Source organism: Anas platyrhynchos, chromosome 13, assembly GCF_047663525.1.
Source record: "Anas platyrhynchos isolate ZD024472 breed Pekin duck chromosome 13, IASCAAS_PekinDuck_T2T, whole genome shotgun sequence".
Lineage (NCBI taxonomy): Eukaryota > Metazoa > Chordata > Aves > Anseriformes > Anatidae > Anas > Anas platyrhynchos.
This window is the reverse complement of record NC_092599.1, coordinates 16,350,146-16,376,246: the sequence shown is the minus strand read 5'-3', so window position 1 is coordinate 16,376,246 and position 26,101 is coordinate 16,350,146. Positions and strand designations below refer to the sequence as shown.

The 26,101-nt window shown below is 37.4% G+C and overlaps 1 protein-coding gene across 4 annotated transcripts in view; it reads right to left on the bottom strand.

The window, feature by feature from the left end:
• IARS1 (isoleucyl-tRNA synthetase 1) overlaps nucleotides 1-26,101 on the bottom strand; it is a 101,461-nt gene that overhangs the window by 42,789 nt on the left and 32,571 nt on the right. For all 4 annotated transcript variants that reach the window (XM_027467325.3, XM_038185791.2, XM_021276421.4 and 1 more), the window contains 7 exons: nucleotides 25,266-25,357; nucleotides 20,153-20,251; nucleotides 10,406-10,532; nucleotides 5,912-5,985; nucleotides 5,359-5,553; nucleotides 2,107-2,193; nucleotides 1,454-1,537 (listed from right to left, as the gene is read on the bottom strand). In XM_027467325.3, the coding sequence (XP_027323126.1) occupies nucleotides 1,454-1,537; nucleotides 2,107-2,193; nucleotides 5,359-5,553; nucleotides 5,912-5,985; nucleotides 10,406-10,532; nucleotides 20,153-20,251; nucleotides 25,266-25,357 (758 nt within the window). The remainder of the gene's footprint in view (nucleotides 1-1,453; nucleotides 1,538-2,106; nucleotides 2,194-5,358; nucleotides 5,554-5,911; nucleotides 5,986-10,405; nucleotides 10,533-20,152; nucleotides 20,252-25,265; nucleotides 25,358-26,101) is intronic.

The following is a 26,101-nucleotide window of genomic DNA, read 5'->3' as shown; positions in this document are numbered from 1 at the left end:
AGTGCCAAGGAAAAAACTCAATTGTAGCTTTTTCTATAAACAGAACACATCAAGCACTTCAGTGAATAGGCACAGACAACTGAATCACGGAGCTCCTTCCATAAATGAGCCCAGTCTGTAATGCTTTTTACTCTCTGTGTGGGTGTACGTATAAATAAATGTGACATTAAAGAAAGAGTATACAGGCAGAAAAATGAATTAGCTTTTTAGAAATCAAAAAACATGAATAATGGAAGTGTAACTTCTGGAGTTTAAGATTTTTAAAAAGGCAAATTTTTTTTTCAACTGAAACATCACTCATGGTTTAAAATCTCTGGCAAGAACAACTCCAAGCCTTTTCACTCATTGTTTCAGCTACAGATTCACTGACATTCTGCTAAATACACCTTGACTTTTTATAAAGAACAATTTTGATAAAATTTAAGAAATCCATCCAGCCCTCCATTGTAAGCATATATACAAAGATAATTTACTTGGTCTTTAAATTGCTAAAGCTTGAAAAAAATAAAGAAATTCATACCTGCTTTTTTTTTTTTTTTAAATCATCTAGATACAGCAGTAACTATCTTTCTCAAAGAAAAAATCCCAGCACACTAAGCTTTTTTTCAGACCAGTGATTACCACATATGGTTGTAGAATATAATGAAGCATGTGCAGCAGTGTAAGGTTTTCTTATATACAGCAAGAATTACACAGCTCTTGAGAAATGTATAAGTAGTGTACTCAGTTATTAGCATGTCTTTATTATGCCTTTAACTCAAGGTACCACTTTATGTTCTAGCTGGTGCATCCAGCCAAGTACCAGGTGACTGCATAATTATGTTTACATGTTTGTATAATTTTAATGAAACATTTGAACTGTGTGTTTAATCACTGACCTGGACAGTTTATATATATATATACACACAGTAGGTTGTTCCAGTTCTGCTTTTCTTGTTTCACTCCTGCAAGTATGTACTGTATACTTTTATCATTAAAAAAGGAACTTTCTCTTTAGAAAATTAATAATATAAGCAGCAAACAAATTTATGTGTATTATACAGTAATTGTTCCCTAACTATTTATCAGAAAACTGACAGTACTGATTCAAAGATTTCATTCATTTTTCACATGGTCAACTCAACGATTAGCAGAAATTGCAGACATGCCAGCCTGAGTGGGATCCTATACAATCTAGAGACGTTTTCAGACGAGGGGCCTCCATTCAGCTCATCAGCTTTGGTCTGTATCAGCCTTGAGGGAGATAAGTCAATAGTATGAATGTCCAGGCACTTTAACTACTGCCAGTTCTTTGGGTCATCCACTCAGCAGCCACACAGGTCTGGAGTTTTCCAAAATTAACTTTATTGCTACTGATAATTGTCAAAAAACCATATGCAGCCCTCCTGGTACATGTCTACTATAAACAGACAACTAACATCAGATTCTACATGAATTTTTTAAAAAAACCTACCTTAGTGCATCAGCTCCGTAACTATTTACAATAGCCATTGGATCAGGATAATTCTTCTTCCTTTTGCTCATTTTTTGGCCATCACTAGAAAATATCAGAATGCAGGAGTAAATTCCCAAAATTCTTGTAATAAATGGGCAAAAATCCAGCTTAATTTATTCTGCCCTATTACATTCACGGTAGTAAAGACAATAATACACTAGTATATCATTTCAGTCTGACTGCTGAACCCATGACAGCATCTGAAAAAACAAGCAAGCAAGAGGCTCACAAGTTACAAATCCAAGCAGTAAATCCATCTTCCCTGGAGAAACTGGGTGAAACACTTGGTTTGAATCAATCCCTCCCACCCACTGGCAAACCTGCATGTTAAGTAAAGGGCATGAAATATAATTATTTAAAATTACATCTACATTTGTGATTTCCTTTACCCTGCACAAATGATGCATAGTATTTCCTATTCTGACTTGTTACCCATTTGCTCTCTCTAAGAAGGACTAATCCTGCTGGCAAGCAGCAAGTGCAACACAGCTGGGGTGTATAAACCTCACGAAGTCCATTCATGATTTAATTTATGAATTAACTTCACAGGGACTTTAGTGAAATATTCTTTAAATAAAAATTGGTTCATGAAATTACTGATACACACCAACCTGGCAAGAACTAGGCCATTTACAATTACATTCTTGAAAGGAGGCCTTCCAAAAAGAGCAGTGGACAGCACCAGCAAAGTGTAGAACCTGGAACGAGACAATGTAAGTGTGACCTAATGCTGCTAAGCTGAAATCTGCACACACTTCATTACTACTAAAATTCTAATTACACTGTTTTATTCTAGCAAACTTCAAGTACGTGAAACATTCATACGACAAAGACTCAGAAGAGGATCTTATTTTAAGTAGACTCTTTTCCTCTGTGGCATATCGTACTGTTTGTTCAGGTGCGATCTACCAGTCTAAGAGGACAGAAAAATTGTAATAGTAACCAATAGCAGGGCTGTAAAAATAATGGTAGCATTTCATGAAAATAACTGGAGGATGGGCCACAGCTTTCTCAGTTAAAAATGACTATTGCACTGACAACTGCTTAGCAACCTTAGAACAGCACACGATTACATGAAAGCTAATTGATTCAGAACAAGGCACAGACTGCTATACCTCCCAGCTATGCATTTGCAACAAGATTTAGTGGAATGAAGGTTTGCCTGCATTTTCCAAAGGAGTTTTCATCAAAAGCTACATGTAACTGGGAATGCATTGCTGACACTTGTGGGTCCCTAGCTCTATGCAGGCTGCTGTGTGCAGTACTGCAGATATTCATCGGCCTGCATGACATCCCTGGTGCTTATACCTCAGAGGGGCTTTTAACTCACAAAGAAAAAAAAAAAAAGCAATCTAAATTCACATTGCAAGACAGAAATTCTCTTTGTTAAACTGCACTGTAATTCCATGAATTTTAAGAAACACTCTTTACCTGCACAGAAACACATGCACTTGGAAGCACCCTCCTCCTTCATTTCTAGCCTTCTTTAAAAAAACCTTAAACATAAATACCTGAGCGCTTCTTCAGATGACCGATACCCCAAGCCTGTATGACTGACGTGTCATTACTACCATAACAATACTTTAGTATCTAAAAATACCTTACTGGCAAATTCCCATCAGTTTCTGATAAGTCATAAATTTGCATATAGTTACAACAGGTGTGATTTCAATTAAAAAGAATAGCATTGAACGAACCAGAAGAGAATTCAGCTGTTTGCATTATGAAATTTGGACAGATGTGCTGTTGGTGCTGAGAGAGCACATCACCGAGAACTTCCGACAGATTTTATGTTACTCACATCGTCGAACCAGATGACCCCCAGAAATGAGGTAACCTAGTCAACAATTCCAAGTGTCCTGTGAGCCACACAAAATGAGAAGAGTGGCACGTAATCTTCGCAGATTATCCTTCAGAAAACTCACCTCATTCAGAACATTTTAAGGAGTGTCTCTTCACACATCTTATGTTTGAAATATCTTTGTCACAGACGCACTTGATTCTGACAGCTCCCTAGACCTCTCTGCTGCTTCATTCATATCTCGGGCTGCTTATGTCCTTGCAGATATACAGCCATCAGCCAAAACAATATTATAAAAAACGAACAGCACAAAGATAGAGGTTCACTTCTTTGCTTTTCCTTTCCCTTTCTTGTCTCCCCACAGAAAGGAGAAAGCATTCCCTTTTTTTTTCAGAGGGAATTCATAATGCTGTTAAATTCAATGCAGGTTAAATTCATAATGCTGTAAAGCACGCCAATAACCTCCAGTTGTGAATTCCCTGTAGGCCACCACATTCTCACTATAACTACAAATCTTGTGATATCCACCTACAAAAAATAAATAAATCAGAGAGCTTTTCCTCTCAGTTGGTCAAGACTAGAGCCTTGTTACCTAACTACTCTCAGATTTTTTCCTCTGGCCTTAACAAATATAATTTAGCTCTTTCTCATATCCCCACAGTTATGGAAAATATCACTCTTAGCTCATCACCTTGGTCACATTCATTTTACCCTTGTCTCTATTCATGTTACTTTCTCTGTTGCACCAAAAAGAAGCCACCAGACCTCCCATCACCTGCGCTTTTCACCGTGTGTCAGTTCTCACTTCACCGTTCTCACTTACCGTCTCTGATCTGACACAACCCAATCTTCATTCTCAATTTTATCCCTTCATATAGAAGGTTTCAAATAAGAATTTACCTTTTTCTTTCACAAAAGAGAAGTGCTCTTTTGCAAATCACCAAAATGCTTGCTATTATCAAAGCACTGGCTTATTAGCATATACAAACACTGTAGGGAAGATATGAGCATCAACATACGTGTTCACATGTTTTGATATTCCAAAGAACAAGATGAGATGGGCTTAGGTATGATGAGGATTTATAGTAATTCTTACGCTTATGTCAAATCCAAAAAGCTATCTACTCCAGATTATAATATGGATGTCTTCATCTGCACATTGCCCACAACACACAAGCCAAGTGTGAGGGCTCAAACTGAAGCACAGTGGGTTATGTGCTTCATAAACATAATTGCACAGTCCCAAATGGCATTATCATCTGTTTGAACTTTTCAGCTAAATTGGTGTGGTGATTTGGTTAAACCTTTCCTCTTTTTGGAAAGGAAAAAAATACTGCTGCTTCGAACAGCATCTTGCAGACAGGTCAACATCAGTGAACTGAAATCCAGTTATGTTTACTATTTAGAAAAGAGATCTAAACTGGGATAGTGACAGTTTAGTACATCTGGATGTTGCAATGGCCTCAACTTTACCTCAGTATTATACTATAAAAATGACAACTTTTGTAAAAATTCCAAATGCATTCTTTAATGCTTTCCATCCACCATCTCTCCCCCATGTGCTTCAAAAGATAGCACAAAAAGCAACGCTGCACTAAGTATGTGACGTACTAATCCACTGTTACATCCCAATCTCAAACAGCTACAGAATAAATCCTGAAACCCAAACTACTTGAATATTGCTACTGTATTTACTGAAATCATAGCTAACTTTAGCAGATCTTTCATCCACATAAAAATCCCAAACCATGTTTAGTTCTGTTGAACTTTCACAATTCAGTAGCTCCCTTGTGTATTTTAAGGATGTTTATACGTTGTAGATTTTTAATTGTTTTATTTTTTTTGTGTACATGTCTAAATTGCAAACAATGCCCTTTTAACTTTATAAAGCATAGCAAGGAGAAAAACTGTTTCTGACCTTCTCGTTTGCACACTGTTACTTTTATCTTCTTTTATGCCTCTTTTCTAATCAAAACATAGCTATACAACATTCAAGGATCAGTCAGACACAATAATTTGCCAGATGCTGAGCAATAACATTACAAGTATAACACAAAATTACCATCCTCGTGTTTGGTCAATGCCTTCAGCAATGAAGTCAGCAGGGAAAGAGTCCTCAAGTTCTTTTTTGTTTTCAAACGGATAATGCACTTGTGCATAAGGCATACTTCCGCTCTCAAACCAGCAATCAAAAACTTCAGGGACCCGGTGCAATACGCCCTTTCCACAGCGTGAAGGGATTGTCAGATGATCAATACTATGGGAAAGAAAAAGATTGATGACATCTAAACAAAAACAAAAATTAGCACAAAAGTTTACATTATGCTTGCGCATAGGTATGATACGAGTTTTGGTTTAAGTTTTAATGATTTTTCCACACGTAACCTTTCCTTTGACAACTTTTACAAAATAAAGCTACGTTAGAGATTTTGTATTAACAGTGTCTAGGAAGACAGAAGAAAGGAAAATGTACACATATTAATTCTCAGTCTTAAATCCTCTTGCTACTTTTGTATTTTCCCTAGATCAATTTCCCAGGGTTTGGGTAAAGAATGAACATTTCTTATACCAGATCAACTATTTTTAACAGCCAATGAACAGTCTCCATGACTGACCTTTCTCGATGGAGATCAGTGACTTTCACTCCTGACAGCTCTTCCAATTCTGCCATTGAACCAATACAAACCACCTGTAAGAGATACGAGAAACATAGTCAGTAATTTGTGCGCTTTTTTGTTTCCCCCTCTGCCATGTTAGACAGGATATTTGTAGGACAGTATCTTCCTAGTAGCTGATCTAGCTGAAAAGCCTAAAAAAATTCACGTAAAGTCCCCCTGTTCAAACTGTCAAACCAGCAAACAACGTTTGAGATTAGAAATCACTGCCTGGGTTTGATACAATTCATGTTACAACAAATGGAGACTTGGAAGATCAAATGTGCTGGCAGACAGCAAAAAAGGAGGGGGCTTATTTGTTTTGTTGTTTTTCAAACTATAAAAATATTACCTCTGAAAAATCCACAATCTTGCCTTCTACATAGACAGTAGTTTCTGATCCCACCTTTGTCATCCGAAGCTAAGGTAAGCAGCTAAATAGTTGATTGTAACTTTTGTATCTCAGGTACAGTGAATTGCTCACGTTAACAGCATCTTATTCAAAGGGGAAAAAGAGCCACTGGTAACAAAGGAGTTAATTAGAAAATCTACAGGCTTCACTTAGTTTTTATTACATTAATCTAAGGAAACACAAGCTGCAATCCTCGTCTGGATTTTGGAAGTCTGATCCCAAATGCTATCAGTCCAATTCAGATGAGCCATGGAAAAGACAAACAGATCTGACAGGGAGGAGTTAGATGTACCAACGTAAAGAAGCTAAAAGGCTGGAAATTTTTCACATAATGTAACTTCCAACGCTATTCTTGGACAGAAGTAGATAGGGTACTGCTCAATTCCTACAGCTAGTCTTAAGTATATACATATGTATACACAGAAATTGTGACTGACCAAAAGGGTTTGCTGTGTTTAATCCTACAAACTGTCATGAATTCCAGAGATGAAAAAAAAAAGTCTAATTTGTTTTTCCAACCCTGATTTTCCCTGTCTAATTCAACTACTGGTCTGCATTACTCATCAGTCTTTTATTGTTACTTTTGAAATGTAATTTTGCCATCACTTGTTTTATTTCTGTATGGGAAGTGAAGCATTACAATGATTGCACCGGTCAAATCTGCAGTTTGTATAGCGACCCGCACTGGGGAATTGATCCCAATTAAAAATATACCTTTATGAACAAACTGTTTTTAATCCTGATTAGTTCCACGTTCACCATGTGGCCCCATAAACAATTGTATGGGAGCAAGTGAGTGGGCAGCAGGTGCTTAGTTCAGCACTGCTGGCAGAAAAGGGGTTGTTTTGTTTTTTCTCTGAGCATCTGGTGCAACCACAGACTTCTACTGAGCAGGATATTTTTGTAGAATAAGCCCAAGTCCACATCTAAAAAGCCAACAGCTGTCAGAGGAACACAGATAAGACCGTACTGAGGAAGGCTGCCTCTGTCCAAGGCAGAAGGATAGAGCTAGCATCCCAAGCATAGCTCACTGGGTACCTGAAGGCAAGAAAATAACACAAGAAGTAGACAGGAATCAAGTCCAGTTCTTCATTAGGTTACGCCCACTTGTTTTTGCAGATTGGTTTATGCTATAGCTTCAGATAATTTTCTTCAACTGTTCAAATGCTTTAGTAGCCAGATCCCTTTCCCAATGAGCCACTTTTTCCTCCTGTTTTATTTTTCAGCCAGATCAACTACAAAAACAGCTTTATCAACATTTAATAGAGGACAGCAAAGATTGAAATAAGTAGGCAGGGACTGGAGGCTGTTCGACCCTGTTTCAGCATTACTAATGTGAAATCAGAGGTCAAGGTTAAATACTTCTAATGAAACATTCATCAGCATTATATCTATGTAAATTAGGATTATCCGCGTAAATAGGAAGACTACAGGCATCCTGCAACACTCATGGACCTCAATGTTCCTGTGCTCTGCAGTCCCTATTAAGGGAAAGTGTTAATTTTTGTGGGTTTCTCATTTCAGAGCTGTGAAGTACCTATAATCAAAGAATGAGGAACACTCAAAGAAAGAAGCCCACGCAGTGCAGCAGTACACCGGCAAGAAGACATTCTGGGATTTTTAAAAAGAGCCTTCTGAATAGTGATCAGTTAAAATACACGACTGATAAGGTCAGCTCGAAGCGGTGTTCCCAAAGCAGCCTGCAAGCAGAGTGAAGCAGACCAGTTCCCTCCTACTTCAGCAGAGCACAGCCAAAGTCCTCTCGCTCCACATCTACGATGCAGGACTGTGCACCAAAACTAGTCAAGGGTTTGTAGTTCAACAAGTGACAAGCAATGAAACCATCCAAGAGAACTTCTGTAACACCACTAAGTATTTAACACAATGATTTGTATGCAAGTTCTATAAAACTAACTGATGTCCACTTTATAAGCTCGTTGTATTGTTGAAAAATTTTATTATCTACTCTAAATGAGATGTGTTCCTACACTTAGAAAATCATTAAGATTTGAGGGCTTAAAACAATAAAACTGTCTTCAAAAACACGGTAATAAACAAGCTTCAAAAACTAAATTCCATTACGCATCTCTACCCAATAATTATGCTAAAATAAAAATAAGATAAAAACCCAAAATAAAACTGTGGGAAACCAGATATTGATTTGTAATAAAATTCACTTTAATAGCAATTAATTCACCTTACTGTATATTAAATAAGGAACTGTTATTACTTCTCCAAGATTTAATATGCACAGCATAATTGCATGCGACAAAGTGTTCTTCTGAGAGCAATACATGAAGAGGAGGCTCAGCAATCTCACATGGCACTAGGCTGCATTAAAACTGAAGTGAGGAAATTTTGAGTGAATATTATTTCTGCATGAGAGCAGAAGTCACTTAAATCTTGATTTTTACATTAGCCCTGATAGCATTTAGTTTCAAAGCTATACCCTCACACATCTAAGAAGAATGAATATAAAGAAAAAACAAAACTTGAAATTTAGCATGGTCCAGAAGCCATTCTTAACTATTGAACAATGGGCATGCAGCCTTTCGAGTAGACAGAAATGTATGCAAGATCTGCAGATAAAAATACTGGATACGTTGGTGTTTCTATCATTATTCAAGAACATGAAGCCCTGAGTAATATTTGCCATTAATTTCATGTAAAAGTTTCATCTTCCAACCTAGATGTTATATTGTTATTAAAAACAAACTTACAAAGGCCAAAAAAATCTGCACACACAGGAAAGAGGACAGCAAATGTAGTATTATTAGAAGTAGGGAGTGGAAGTGTGGGGGTATGTAGCTTTTACACAATCTTTTTCAGCTGTAAAATAAACTCCTGAAATACTTTAGCACAAAGCCAAAAGCCTTTCTTCTATCTTAAAACAAACAAACAAACCCTGTTATACTGAGTAAAGTATTTCAATTGTAACACTTATTTAAAACCTCTAGGCACTAACTGTCAGTCTTTAAATTAAACTTTAACCATTATATGGAACAAAGAAGTAGTTGGTTTGCCAGTAATTTACAAACACACTCAGCATAAATGCAATTCAAATGCCAAGGCTTTCTTAGATATTTAAATCATAAGTGCAAGGAGTAAATTCTTCCCTTCCCCACCATCTACCTGCCTATCAGCAACATTTCCAGTCAGGTGGAAATACAGAATGCTTTATGGCACACATCTAAGTAATAGTGCAGTTTAAGACAATACTCTTCTGGAATATGCTTTTCTATTGGCAAGCTTCCATGTCTCAAATGAACGGTAAAGCTTGTTCAAATCAAGGGAGATAAAGATTTGGGATAAAGCCATCAGTATTTACCCTCCATGAACATCCTGACGTGGATCACCATTTCATCTTTCCAGCATGAGGAAGACTCGTCACATTGGTCTAACCCACGTAGGAATAAAAAATCCCCACATTTTATGCTGAGAAATAGTTTTAAAGCTTGGTATTTTGACACTAAGAAAATGGTCATCACCAGAACTGTTACAGATTACTCAGTGAATATTCATTTCTAGCGTTAGCCTTATATACTCGCATCATTCTACTAGATTCACATTTTTACATTCTACCACATTCACATTTTTAGCACTACCAATGTATATTTTCACTGTTCTGCTATGGTGGACTTGCTTTTATGCCATGAACAATTCATTTGGCTTGAAGCAACCAAGTATCAGAACTTCAAAAAACACATTGCAATGACCGAGCAAAGATCTCTTCCTTTGCATTTTCTCACTGCATTTCTTACACCATCAGCTTTCTGAACACTGAAAATACTTCCCAGAAAGACAAGATGAATTCTACTGTTAAAAAAAAGCAAGAAAAATTTCAATCAAAATCAATGAAAATGTGTGTGTGTGTGGAAATGCATGAACACATGCATATTTCTATCACCTACTATAGATACTCGCATACCATTAAGATATAACAAGACTTACGACTGCAGCAGCCAAAAATGTAACAGTCCATCAATATAAGCATACATATAATACAGAGATTTTTCTGTCAACCAAAACTTTCAGTTTCTTACCTCTTCAAAATCATCACTGACCCACAACGGGATGGGCGTTCCCCAGTACCGGTTTCTAGATATAGCCCAATCTCGTGCATCTTTAAGCCAGTTCCCAAAACGCTTCTCCCTCACAAAATCTGGAACCCTGTTCCAAAAATAAGAAAAGTATTCTTTTATCACTGCATTCAATCTAACAGGAAACTAATAAGAATGTTTCTGTTTGATCTCATCCAGAAAACAAGTTAATTGTGAATAGAAGGGCCCTTTCCCAACTCATGAGATGCATTTGGAGACCCAGAGATTAGTCTAAAGAAGGGAGCAGAAAATATATGGTCTCTTCCACCTTTTTCTGTTTGAAGCACTTGGCTCTCTAGCAAATAATTTGTTGAAGAATATAAATTTTTTTTCTTCCACAGATCAGCCCCAAGAGTAACAACCAAAGATGAAATAATCCTTTGTAGGAAAAATTAAAGAATGGATTCACATGCATACACTAAGGCAGGAGTCTGCCCAGCAGCAGCAGATTTATGAAACAAGTGTGAGCATCCCTCAGCAAGAGCTACAGATGGAAATGAATGCAACTGTCTCTTAAGTTTCATCCATGATGTTACCATGTGAAGGTCCGAAGACCTCTTGATGTCAGCATTGCCTAAGGTGGATAAAAACTACTTTGGTAAGACTCAATTAAATACCATTCTTAAGGTCTGTAACTTCACTAGTTATTTCTAGATTTATTTATTTATATTTATGTTTATATATTTATATATATATTTATATTTATATTTAGACTGCAGAGTTATCTTCTCTTATCTTCTCCGAAAGAAAAGTGTGATACAAAAAGTTTTTAAACAAACTCAGAGGCTAACATTTCACAACATCCACCTGTTCCAAAATTCAGAAGCGTACGCAGGCTCTCCATTTGTTTTAGGGTAGCACTCATTACCAGTAACTTTTTTGTGCTGACCTTAAGGGACCCTCTCTCCAAACACCAGTGGAAACTAACAGTACGAAGATGATTAGCATTTGCCTAACATTCCACTAATGTGGAAAACTTCTCTTCACATCACTCCTAAACTAGTTTCCATGTTTCAGAAGTTGTTAGACACTGATTAGCTGAAATTATTAGTCCCATTTAACATAGCTAGAGGCTGAAACAATCCCCCAATGACATTAAAATGCTAAAAGTTTCAACTCTGCCTCCTCAAAACACGCATGAAAAATTAATTTTATCCCCAAAGTGGACATTAACTAAAAAAAATGTACGTGGTGTGACCTCTTACTCTCTCTGAGCTAAGAAAACACGTAATTTACCTCTTTGGGTAAAATTGTCTGCCCCTGCTGCCCGTTTTTAGTGGAACATAAGACACAAACCACTTCATCTACTACAAATCATGTTTGTGACCGTGATTTGTTGCCACTTCAGAGATACAGTACAGACAACCATTAAATAAAACGTAAAGAACCTGTGTCTCAAACATATTTGGAGCTTGTCACTCAAAAAATGCATTACTCAAAACAACTTGTTCTGCCCATCACACAGACGCTTCACTCCCATGCTGTATCTAAAGAAACTTGGCCTCACACAGAGACTACTCTGTACTGCCATTAATTTGTCAGCACACGGCCTTCCTTACAGTCCCCAGTTAATTCTTCCATCTGAATTCCCAAGTACACTGTGAACAGAGTTGTGACTTTGATGAGACCGTGACAAAACCATTATCACAGAATCATTACTGATGCTGGCCCTTAGCTTGCAAGAAATTTTGGACTGTGTTAAATCACATACATGTACCTAAGCCCAGAAGATAAAACAGTCCCCTGAAAGTAACCAGCTGCACAATTCACTGAAGTACAAACACTGACCTCTGTGCATCCAAGCTGTCCTCGCAGCACAGATATTTAGATGCTTTAAGAATTACAAGAAGAAAAACAGAAGGCCACCCACATAGATAGCCCTACTTTCCAACACAGAGAGATAAAGAAGCTCTTTGCCATATTTTGATACACATCTTCCATATTTCACCAGGTATCTGTCACAAACCCCCTTCAGTTGAAAGGCGTAAATTTCAGTTTTAAGCTGATGACTCCACTTGAATGTGGCTTGGTATGACAAGCAAGGTGAGAAGTGCTACAGTCCATGCAGAGCAACCCACTGCTAATAGCACTGAACAGATTCAGACCTCAAAACAGGTCAAGCTCCAGCATCAAACATTTCTCCAAGTCTGCAACAGAAATCAAAGCAGTGATTTCACTTCTAAAGGATTCCCACTACAGCCCCTGTGCTGTTAGAAACTTTTAGAAACTTTTTTTTTTTTTTATTTCCCAACTGGCCTACAATTTGTGTTGGTTTTGACCTTCCAATTTCTCTGCAAAATGACACTGATAAGATTTCCTACTTCCTTCTCAAACATTTAGCAAGGTTAAGGAGACTGCTGCCTCAGCAGGTTGTGAAGCTCTCAATTTATGCCTTCAGAATAGTGTGGGATAATAGCTATTTCTACTTCCTTGGCATCCAGGATAGTGCACTAAATAAACTTCAAGATGCAGACACTGCAGCGGTTGAAAAGTCCATAGAACTGATCTTCACAACACCAAGAGATAAATATTGATTCGTCAAATTATAAATCAGATCTTGAATGAAAGCAACCAGTTTCAACTTGCTTCGATTTCTCTTGTTACTCCAACAACAAAACTCTGGCTGAACAAATTAGACATGATGGCAATTATGAATCTGCTTGAGATTTGGACATACATTTATTTTTGATTGTTTGCTCTCATTTTTGAAGTGGATCTGAGGGTTTGCTAAATTCATGCATCACTATGAGTGAACAATGAACTCCCCTAACCTTTCTCGGCAGCTACTCATTTTCTTAGTGTCAAATCAAGATTCTATGTAACAAACAAAAAAAGACTACAAAGACCAAAGAAAATCCAGTCCTTTAACAAAATGCATTAGCCTACCACAACAGAAACCATTTTCCTTGCCTGCAAGTCTATGCGCTACAGACCATCCATGTCACAAAGCAAGTCAGCATAGATCTGAAAATTGCAGATTAGGGCGTATCTCTTCCATCCCAGAGCATGAATTTGTGTGGCTAACAGCAAGGTACCGCAGCTGCTGGTCCAGTGAGTGCTCATCACCAATTAATACCAGAGGAATGGCATGAATTAAGATTTCTCTATTTACTTTTTGATTCTTCTTGCCAAAGAGAAACAGGCAGGATGTAAGAAATCTAAATTATTACATAATCCAGAAGGAAAGTTATTAAAAGGTATGAGACATCTGTTCCTTTTCTGGGCATGTATTTTGAAGTCTCTCTCTTGTTGTTCGTAACAATTCAGAATAGAGAAGAGTAATTCTTACCCATTTCAAAGATCAGATGTGCTCTGCATGATGCTTTGAGTTGGCTCACCTTGCACTAGTCATAGGATTCAGGAACATGGTCGCAAAGTAATATTACTGAAATAAACAGCTGTTAAATATTACCACAGCAGAAGTGTTATATGCTTTACTATTAACTTACTATTAAAAGCTCTTTGAGTTATACTAATTTTTTCTCACTCTCCATTGCTCCTCTCATCAGCTAATTTAACTCATGGCATTCTTCAAAAAAAAAAAAAAAAACCATAACTTTACATACTGGGTAAGATTTACTTCATAATTACTAATTAGAGGAAGCTCGCAGCTCATAAATTATTTGAAAAAATGACCCATAAAGTCAGACTGATAAACAAAAAATAGCAAGAATTAGGAAATCTAGTAACAGGCTAGCAGCCAGCATTTGCTGTATTTGGTTCTGAGAACGTGGTCCCAAAATTATCCTCTCATTTGGCAACTTGGTAACTTTAAGCAACTCAGGAAATCAAGTACCAGTTACATGTTTGGAAAGGAGGAGTTCAATCTTCCAGTAGATAACTGAGTTAAAACAGCAAAAACAAGGCTGATTAAGTAATTATCCTAGGTTATTTAACTACATATGTATAGATTTCTTTAAAACCATAACACACAATACCTGTTTTTGCCTTTCTTTATACACATTAACTGCTCTTTACAAGACCAAAACTCTTAGATTCCATTATGTTAATTTGCTCTAGTAATAAGTCTCCTTCAACATGACCTCAAATTGATTTTTAATGGTTTTTACTTTGAGGAGACAAAACAGACAGCTATTCATGCCCTTTTGACACTTTAATTAGTGCCAATACTGTATCATGGACCTAATTAAAACTCCCCTGGATAGGGGAGGAGAAAAGGAGGAAAGGGGAGGAGAGAGAAAAGGTCAGCTGCTTGCAAAGCACACAGTTTCTACTGCAGCAAACACTCTCTCCTGCCCAGGTCAGGAAAGCTCATCATAATGTGCACAACCACATACCCCACACAAGTTAGGGTTGCTTCCATCAGTCTGAAAGATTTTTCTGCTTATATGCTGCTTATATTTGCTAAATTAATAGCACTTTCAATCATTTTGCTATAGCAATGTTTTTCTTCGCTCTTTTATCCTGGTTCCCATAGCAACAAACACTTTAGCGTGAGACTGCAATGCTGCTGCAGACTGCATCATAAGCACGCTGTCAGCAGCATACAGCTGCCTGACAAGCCAGGATTAACTCAAGTCATAACCTCCACTTGCATGATACATTTACATCTTAAAAAACCCCGATACATTTCATTAGTATGACCCAGACTTTTAATTGCTATTCAAATTCTTCCTGTCACCCCCAAAGGCAGCCCCTTGCATTGTGAAGCCAGTGGAGAATGAAGCTTTTGCTGTAGTTTTTCTTGCTGCTGTTTCCCTTGGAACATGCTCATGGTTACCAAGTATTTTATATGGCATTACCGGCTTGTAAACACAAATCTACCTGCATTTAAAATGGCACGTGCAGGTGGATTTTCCAGTTGCTGAAGAGCAACTGCAGAGTGAACTGATGTTTGGAGTCTTGGACTCCAGCAATAACTTCATCAACAACGAGCTTTTGATGACCATTCATTGGAACTGAAAAGAGGTTGTACTCATGACAAAACAAACTCTCTCTGCTTATGATGCTTGGAGTGGAAGCAGCAAAATTAGGGCACAGCAGAACACAAGCTATCAACATCACTTGGAACAAGCCTTAAAATTCACTCACAATCCTCAACTCTGTCTGATAACAGCCACTAATAAAACCTTCTGACTTATGCTGTTCTAAATTAGACAAACATGAGATGAGGCTAACCCTGCAGCAATTTTTTTCCTACATCTGTCTGTAGGCAGTGATGTTTGCTTGTATTTTAGCTCGGGATACGCTGCCACCTAGTGACCACACATTGCTATACACTTTGCTCTCACTACTACAAAAGACTTTATTTGGATTCACATTTTCTTAAGTGCAGTTGATGATTCAAAACAAACAGTGACAACGAAATGATGATATTAAGGAAAAAATACAAGAAAACCTTTACACATAAGATGCGTTTAAAACAGTTGAAATGTAAATCATTTATTTACGTTATATTAGAATAGGAAAAAATACCCTAATAAACATCTTAAAAAACAAAAAGAAAAAATGGAGAAAACAAGGGACTAACTAATTTTCCTAAATTATCCTGCAATTCCATTATAATTTAAATTCTGTTGCTCCTGCTACAGAGCCAGATTTGTCATCTGCATGAAAATAAACAAGATTAGTAGAAGAAACATTAACTTTCCACTGCTGAACTGGCCCTACACCCACCTTCTGCACTGCCTACCAGACAGGGTTTAGGATACAAGATAGGCATAATTTGTGAATAACTCATGCCTTTTAAAAGGCTGGAGACAGTCTTCTGCTCAACAAATAAGAATGGCCAAAGACCAGAAAGGTCGTATCAAAAGCCTCAAAAGAGAATGTACTTGGCTGAAGCATGTGAAGACACTTGTTCTTGGGTGCTCATACAGGAACAGCAGGAAGCCTGCAAAAGTCACACTTCTAAAACAAAATATTATCTTCCAGCTAAAAGGTCTGCTGCATGCGTTCTTTATAGTATTCTCATTAATCATTTAAATTGTTCTTAAAAATCAAAAAAGAGTATCTCTAAGAACCAATATATCACACTCCATTACAGTGTTTGGATTTTTCAGTGCCAAGATGCAGGAACAAAAGGCTTGGCTTCTTTGAAGTCTGTCACATCTGCTTTCCGTCCACTGATGCTCATTTTTCCACTATATTAAGTGCTGTAAATCTTGTGTAAACAATGTCAGAACTGCGCAATAGTCACTAATGCTAAAAACTAGTCAAGAGTTAGAAGTAATTATTTCCAAAGTTACTGAAGCAGAACTCCTAACTTCGAGGGAGTTTCTTTTAAGAAGAGTTCAAGGCTGAAATTTCAATACAAAGTACAAAATATTTAGAACCTCTTCTGTCAACCTGTAAGCGTATGAGAACAGTACACTGCCAGAAGTGTGAGCTGCTATGTTTCTAACTTATGTTTCTAAATTAATTTACTCTTTAATTTATGAATCTGCAACTTATACCAGCTTTGAACTCTGATCACAGGAATTCATCCTACGACAGAATCTAAGGTGGCATGCTTTAGTTGCTTGTCAGTGGTTATGTAGGAAATTACAACAAATCATAACTCTTTCAACAAATCTTTACCACATTTCTAACAAACAACTAAGGCTTAATCCAAAGTACTTACACCAGGGACCCTGCCTTGGTGCTGCACCTAACTCTTCTTATTGACGTACCAGAAAACCAAGGCCTGACAGCTCCGAATGGTGCCACAGACAGATTCTCTCTTCCTTAGCTCAAGTACCACAGTAGTAGGCTGTCTGGATACAAGATCACTTTTAAAAATTATTATTGTTACTATTTTACCAATTCTGTAATAAAGAGAAAATTCAGTAAGGGATCTTCAGATAAAGACTGAAACACCATCCCTACTTAGTGCTTCTGTGCCATGTTTTCAGCAATTTCCAGTCCGTACCTTCTCGCACTGACCACAGTAAGGCTGGGAGAACTGAAAGGGGTTTTAGTAACTTTCTGATCTGAAAAAATGCTGTCATGTTACTCCCATAGTCATTCGTGTAAGCTACAGTTAAGCTAGAAAAGTGAAGATACAATTGCAGGCTTTCATAAATTTTGAGTGACTACAGCTTAATTAGTAGGCTATTTCATTAAAAAACTAATTAGAAATGCAATCAGGTTGCAAAGTTTGTCCAACTATGTTTAATCTATTTCCATCAAAAAGGATACCTATAAAGAGTGCAGCTATTCTTAAGGGACAATAAACTTCTCAGTCATTAATAGTAATAAAAAAAGCAATGCAGTCAAACTCATTTTGCAAAGGTTAATATAGTCTGAAAAGCATTTATCCCAATTTTCTCATTTTCAGGACATGTTGAAGCCCCAGAGAATCCAAAAATATATATTTTTTGAGAAGCTAGGTATTATTCTTGTGACACTTGAAGAGCTCAGGTCTCTTCAAAAGCATAAAAGTAGGTTTGGGGAAGGATGGAGTCCCCAGCATTTTAACAAACCAATAGTGAAGAACACCAGCAGTGTCAATGCTGACTTAAGAAGTTACACCCCAAACCAAATGGACATTAGTGAAGGACACAGGAAGTAATCCTTAAAAGTAACGTCCTTTTCTCTTAAAAAGCTGGATTTTAAAAGCCATCTTTATGGAGTGAAAGCCATTGAGAACTCAAACTAGTTACAATGAAAACACCTGCTGAAAATATGCATTAATATGATTTTTAAAATAACTTAGTCATACTAAGGTCACTACTCATGGCCACATTCCCCTACAAAAAGATTCTCACAGTCTCTGAGACCATATTGTTTCAACAGAAACTCTGAGGAATCTGTTTCATACACAATTATGGAATTATGCTGAGACTCAACAAGTGCCTAGAAGACCAAGTGATACTTTAATTCCACGCACACTGAATACTGCCAATTCAGACAATCACTGGTGTTCCCACCCAACAGCACCTCTCACTTGTATCCCCACCACCCAACACGTCCATAAGACAATACTTAAAGCACAAATATATACACAAAGTAGGGTTCAAACATTGTACTAGCTCTTATGTCTCCTGGATGTGCAGAGGTCATCAGTTTCTTCGTGAAGTTTTGCTACTTCAGAAACAAAACTATCTCAGCTAAATACTTCCTTTTCATAATAAGATCATTACATTTTTCCTATGTTCATGTGAAAATTAAGCATGCAGGTCTACTGTCAGTCATCAAAACAGTAAAAGCATCTTGAGAAAGCTAATTAAAGCTAAGAACAAACACTTTCACCCCCTCTCCAGTTTATTTTTCCCCAAAAGAAGGATCACAGTATGTTCTGTTATGGAAAACAGAAAGCAACACTTACTAATCCATAAAATCATCTTACATACCAAGACTGGGCATGTGCTTATTAGCAAGCCAACACTGCAGCATTTTTGGGCTGTCTCTATCATGGATCACTAACCTCATATTTCAACATTTACACTGCTTGTACCACGTAAGCAGTTATGCAAAAGCTGCTCATGGAGAATTTAATTGCTAACTACTGTCCATGAAGAAACGCAGCCTAAGCTGTAATTGTTCTGTTTCACCTGGAAGTTGAGTCACCTTTAACACCAATTTCATTTGCTAAGCAAAGGCACTCTGGTAGAACCCCACTTTTTCCTGAAGTCCTCTTCTGCAAAGACTGAACAACCGAAATGGAACACACTACAGCCGAATGAGGTTTTAGCTTCCACATGTTCCCCATCTGGTCTAAGCTTTCCAAGCAGTGGTTAGTTATAAGCTGGGATGAAAACTGAAGGTTATGGAGGTAGAGAGGATAGGATACTTTTGCACACCAGAAGTCTATAACAGACTCAAAATGGCTACCGTCTCTAATAGCTCCCTCTTACTGCTAATTTGGTAATGTATTTAGGTTATTATTTAAAGCTTACCTTTTTTTTTTGCCTATGTTTTCACATTCCCTCTAAAGAGAGATTTAATTTTTGGCATTCTCAGGCCATTTTTATTTAAACCTCTGAAACACTGGATTTACCTGCGGTTACTTCACAAAATAGGGCATTTGTGTTTGTTGGATTTTTTTGTTGCACTTTTTGTTATTATTGTTGACTTGGTTTCCCCTTCAAAAGCACCTGTGACAAAGTATCCGTTTTCTCTGTAATAACTAGGTGAGAAGAAAAATACTTTATCCATGAATTAATTTACTTTGCAACAATAAATACCCAGAATTTAGCTGTCTAAATTCTTCTCTAATGGATCTTGTCTGGGAGGCTTAGCTATATAGTTTCATGCTTCCTCAGGTTGAAGATTTCCTTCGCAATTTCTCTCATGCTGAATTGCTTAGCATTGTATCACACAATTTGAGGATACTTTTAACAATCCCATAACATAATTCACTGTCAACTTTACGAATCTAACTTCACTCTTAGATTGCACTCAACCTTAACTGCACCCTGAAATGTATTTCTCATGGAACTCTACGCAAACAAAGAATGCCTTCTCAGACACAAGAAAGGAAGAAGGTGCAAACATGTTCATGCAAAAGGTTGATGTGCAATTAAGTATGTTATCTGCTCATGCCATGAAGACTGTCCCATTGCTCTACCAGTTGGAGGACTGTTTGTGAAACTTAAGATAAAACACTACGGTTACCAGTGCCATTCCAGTAGCACTGCCTCAAAGACAGAATGGAAATATGTGAAGTTAGCACAGCAACAGCAAGAAATTGCTTTGTAGAGATCCCTCCTTGTAAAGGAAAAAAAAAAAACATGCAGGAGACATTACCAGTAACATTGTGCGTTATTCTCCAGTAGCTTCTCCACCATGTGCTCTACTCTTACAAACCAGCTCGGCACAGCTTTGTATATTAATGGAGTATCTGACCTGCAGAGGGAAGGTGATGGGAGAAGGGAAAACACATTAAAAAAAAACACTTTTTTTTTTTTTTTTTTAAATAAAGTACACCTTAAAATGCAGTTCTATGCAATTCTATACAGGACCGTTTTCTCTGCACAGACAGAATTCATTGTACTTCCTGATATATTATCACAGTACCAGAGGTTGTTTTGTTGTGGGTGGGGTGGGTTTTTTTTTGCTTGGGAGGGGGACTTTTTGTTCTGTTTAAATACAAACTGTTACACTCACACAGGCTACTATTTTAAAATAAACTGCTAAAAACTAAATAAATTCCTCACCCAGCAATTTAAGGAATTTTCATAGCAAGAGAATCGTAAGAACAAACTATACTTGAATTTTCAATGTGTGTTCCTTTGCAGGACAAAAATATGAACTTTGCTTAATTTTAAAGTGAGTCATTTAAGGCTTCCAGGTGAGCTCATTCTATATTTTTTTTATATCAGTATCTTCAACCTAAAAAGCCAGAAATTATTTTATCATCTTCTTTCAATTTGTATTTAATAAAATAGTAAAGTCAAAGATGGACCAGCAGTACCAGGGTTAACTAGATGAACGTCCCATTCCAGGAGGAGAAAGAAATATCCAGATAAACATATAAAAGCTTTAAGTCAAAGACATATTAATATATTCCTTACTTCAGCATTTAAGACAATTCATACAAAACCAACATGGGGTGGGAGCAGATTGAAAACTTGGGATTATTTGGAAACAGGAATGCTGTGCTCAAATGCAAACATTCTAAGCCACAAAGTTTCACTTCTTAACTTAGAGTCCTAAAACCTAAAAAAGGGAATAGGTAACTCCTCCTACAGCAGCAAGCCCATAGTTAAAATAAAGCACACTGAAAGCTACAAGGTACTCCAGAAGTATTTCAGTTCTGAGCATCTTGTTTCAGATGTGCTGAAAAACGAATTGCCATCACATACCAGATTTTGAACTACTGGAAACAAAGCAAGACCTGAGAACAGTTTCTGAGTCTTAAAGTGTACAGAGACTGCTGGGACAATAACTGGTACCCAACCAGTATCAGAGGCAAGCAGATGAAAATGTAAACATTGCCCAGGCTTTCAACCTAACATTAAGTTTCTAATACTTGATAACCGTTCCAAAGCACCTGGAGAGAACTGCTGCCACCTACATGAAAGGTAGTGAGAAAAGGGCGGGTGGCATCTTCCCTAAATATGTTCATTCTTGTAGCTGTACAGCCAAGCAGTGCCTCGACAGAGAGATAATTGTATATTTATATATATACACATACACACTGAAAAACTGCCCAACCAGTAATATTTTATACAGCTCTGCCCCATGTGATTGGTGACAGTTCAGGAAAACGGACTGAATTCTTTACAGCAAAAGTGGCTGAGAAATCCCCATTGCTGGGCTGTTTTCCATCAATACAAGACAAGGGAAAAAAAGATCCAGCCAGACCTTCAAGCAGAGATGGGTGCTGAAAAAATTCCTGTCTGCCTAAACATTCTTCTGTCTGAACTTACAGTTATTTTCTTTCCCCATTCTTAAATAAGCTAGGTCAGCTTAAGGAAGACAAATAGGTCCTCCTGAAGACCAGAACTGATTCCCCTATGTAGTATGATAGTTAAACTACATCTGCTACACCTTCCCAGTCCTAATTAAAATTACACATGTATATATGCATATATATGTTTATTCATGTATCAAAGAATGAGCAAACTGAGTTAAAAAAAAAACAAAGAAGAAAAGGACAAAGCAAAAACGTGACCACCCTGCTCAGGAGTCACTTATGCTGGTGAAGCTGGCTCAGGGAACACGTTATCTGGAAATGGTTGGCAGCCAAGGCAGTACTGTGCAGAACACTTGCTTGTTTTCATATTCCCTCCTACACATTCACTTCTGGACAATGTCATGCGGTCTATGGAGATGCATGGCTGTTTGGTCTGATTTAGTACAACCACTCCTGGTGCTTCCATAACACTGTCCTTTGGCTCCAACTCCAGATCTGTAATTTTTCAGTACCTCACAAAGGACCAAGATTGATGGAGTCAATTTACTGACAGTACAAGCTCAAAGTAGAAGCCAAAATGCCACAAATGCAGTGAAGAAAATCAATTTAAAACATAAAATCCCCTTTTCCATGTTACCTTCCACCCCCTGCCTCTCAACGTAATAGTGCTACTCACAAAATTCAGAGAGAATCCCACAAATAAAACTTTGTACTGTAGCTAACGTTTGCACGTAATCATAGAATGGCTTGGGTTGGAAAATCCAAGATCATCTAGATCCAATCCCCCTGTCATAGGCAGGGACACCACCCACTTCTGGAGGTAGCTGCACCTAACATTTCCTGTAGTCTTCAAAGAATACTTACATCAATGGATCTACGTATCTTACGGTAAAATTGAGCTGATGTTGAACAAGTAAATATTTAAATGGATACAGTAGGTTCAGGCAAAATGCTGGGATGATGAAACAGTGGAAAGCAGCACACCAAGGACACGAGTTGAGAGCAGATAAAACATTAGAAGAACACCTTATTTTGGCAACATGAGAATATTCAGTCTCTTGCTATGGCGAGGAACTTCACAGTGCATGCCAAAAGTGTGACAGAGTCACCTATCCAGTCTCACAGCATCACCCCATCACATGCAGAGATGAGTTCTGATGCCCAGGACCAGCACATCCTTCAGGGAATGCCAGTGGTAGCGTGCTTGCATAAGAGTGTGTCCTTTAGAATTTTATCAGAGGTGGCATGGTACCTGAGCAAGATGCCTGTTCCTTAGCAGTGGCACAAAATTAGCTCTCTGAAATCTTTGTAGATGAAAAGATCTGAGAGCATTTTTTTTTGCGTGCACTATACATGCCCAGTAATTTCTCATACCTGTTTTGGACTATATGGTGGTATGGTGGTTTAAAACAGATTACTGTGATCTTATTCCCTTCTTTTTTCTTTTTTGCAATTTAGGAAGCAAATCACAGATAACTGATCGTGTGCCATTAAAGAATGCTTCTTGGCTTTGCTTTGCCTGGCTTAAAAAGACAAAGCTCTGCATCTGCCTGTGACAGAGCTTCCCAATATTGCCTCCTAACAGGCTGGCACACAGCAGTTACAATGGACAGATGCTTCAGCTTGTTACCTTTGCTACCTTCCTGAGTTGCTAAACTGCTACCTAGACCAGATAAGCATTCAGGCTGTCAAGATCTCACATGTCCACAAAGCAGATTTTGCCAGTGATTTCCATTTGTAGCAATTCCAGTAAGAGGAATTCTAGCTGGAAGTTGTCTACTGTGTATTTAGCAGTGTCAGTTTTCCTCTGAAGTTTCAATGTTAGTTGACAGAAGGTTACTACATATCTTACAACAAAACAATAAGGAGAAGGACCTTAATTTGACGTGTAGAAAGAGGAAATAACATTCAGGATTCAACAACTGCCTGGTTCCACGGAAAAGCAGGAGCAATAAATAGTACATTAAGTAGAAGGGCCCAATTTCAAAGTTATTTTACTTTAATCAAAATAACTTGTAACTATGTTCCAAGTCAAAAACTACTCTTCTGCTTTTAGCATATTCCAATTATGGGTTGATTTCTGATGGCAGTGAAATGAGTTTTTCAAGTAGATTCCATTATTCTGCTCTTCCCACCAGATAATTTGCTGCTAGGTGCTGCCTGCAACTTATCATCAATCAACAAAAATGTCAACAGTGTGGCAAGCCTAAGTATGTTCTACAGAATCAGCACTTCTGCATTACTAGCTTGTCTCCAAAGGGCATGACTATATATTTGAGTTACTACATAAAGAAAATAAAAGTGCTGCTTGTTTTTGGCTGCCATTTATCAAAAACTGTCCCTATTCACAAAGGACATACCACAGAGTAATTCCCCTTCCTCCCTCAGCTAGCTCCTAGTCAGGAACAAGGCAGTCATGCTATTCAATGGCAAGTAAAGGTTATTCTGGCTGTAGTTGAAAGATAAATGCACACTGCTAAAACACCTCACCTAGCAGCGTTAGAGCAAGACACAGAGAAAAGCTTTGATTCACAACCATTTCAGTACTGGTGCTGTACACATCAGATATGACTAAAGATGTTCGAAGTGGCTTCAAATCTGAAATCAGATTTTATTTATTTATTTATTTATTTTAAAGTGTGTCTCACCTTTAAAAAAATAGTTTAATAAAATATGCCTAATAAAAGACTTTGGAGGTTTTTTTGGTTTTTTTGTTTTTATTAATAATTGACACTGTTGAGTCTTTTTTTGTATATCTCAATTTTGACAGCAATTACAAGAGCAATTTTCAGGACACTGAACAATGTCAAGCAACTACTCCTTAGCAAATCACTATTAATATCTAGTGGGACAAACTGGGAAAAGCTATTTTGTAAGGAAAAACCACTCGCATAAAAGTCAAATCAGCAATCACCAGATAGACATTTTTGTCTCAATAGAAGATGAAAGCAATAAGAAGTACTAACAATGATAGTTACTCTTCTTCAAACACGCAGTTAAAGCCAGAGTGGATACTAATAAAAACATGCTTCATTTCTAGATTAAATTTGCCTAGCCTTCATTTCTCTCCTCTGAATATTTTTGTTTGTTTATTATTCTGAGTGCCCATGGAGACTTGCACACAGTTCCCCCTTCAACATCTGCAAAGAATTCCCAATCTGACAAGGACGGCTGGTGACAGGCCACTATGCTGAACCAACTAGCAACATGCAACTCTGAAGAACAAGTTCAAACTCAAATTAAAAAAAGAAGTAAAATCTTAGCTGAAAACAATTTTCAGCACTAAAATTCCTGAGACTTATGGAAAAGAAATCCCATTTAATTGACTTTGAAAGCAAAACTGCAGCCCCTCTGATTCAGTACTCTTGATTCCTTTTACTTTTAATCATGTTGAAAAAAAATATTTCAGCAGGTTAAGGGAGGATGGGAAAGGAAGCAAACCTGAAGAAACTATTCAGTCACAGCCCGCAATCTTAAAGCCATGCACACTTCTCTCCTTACCTCCAGCAGAAAGGATAGCTGTGTTTGTAACTACTGCTGTGAACCAGTCTGCCTTTCTCCTTCAGTAATTTAATGATGTTCTTATCTGCATCCTAGAAAGACAGAACAAAGTTTTCCTTGGGTAACAGATTACACTATTTCAGTAAGCTACCACAGAATTCAATTCCAAACAAAAAAGACCCCTACAAATAATCCAGTATCTACATGTACAAAAGTGAAAAAAAAAAAAACCTTGCATAGAATCCATGTATGTATTGAAGAGGCACTGTGAAACACTAAATTCGAAAAGTTATTTGCTACCCAAATCCTGGTAGATAGCACCAGTCCCATATTACCCTTAACCTTGTTTCCACATACACTAAATGGTACAAATTTCATTTTTATTCTGTAACGCTGACACACACCAGAACTCACACTATTAAATCTTTTAAGTTGTCTGATTGTGCAGCAGAAACTCACACAGTGCTTCTTACCTAATATTTAGACTTCATTCCTCAATGTGACTGTTACAGAAGTTGAAGCATCTTCTGTTACACCTAACTAGGCAGGATTTACATTCTAAACTGGGACTGAAAGATGTTAGAGTTAAAGACAATCTACTGGACAAATGCTGTCAAAATGAGATTAAGAAAGGAAAAAAATGTATACAAAAGGTTTTTGATACTGCAATATTCACAAGCTAAAAAGGGATTCAGGACCCTAAGAATATTTTCCAAGAGCCTTAAGTTCAGATTCCTATCATCAGCAAGAAGGCAATAAGAATGTAGTCTCCAGTGTTCCCTTATGTGCCTCAATATACAGCAGGAAGCAGTGACAGCTGTTTGAGTTCAAATACA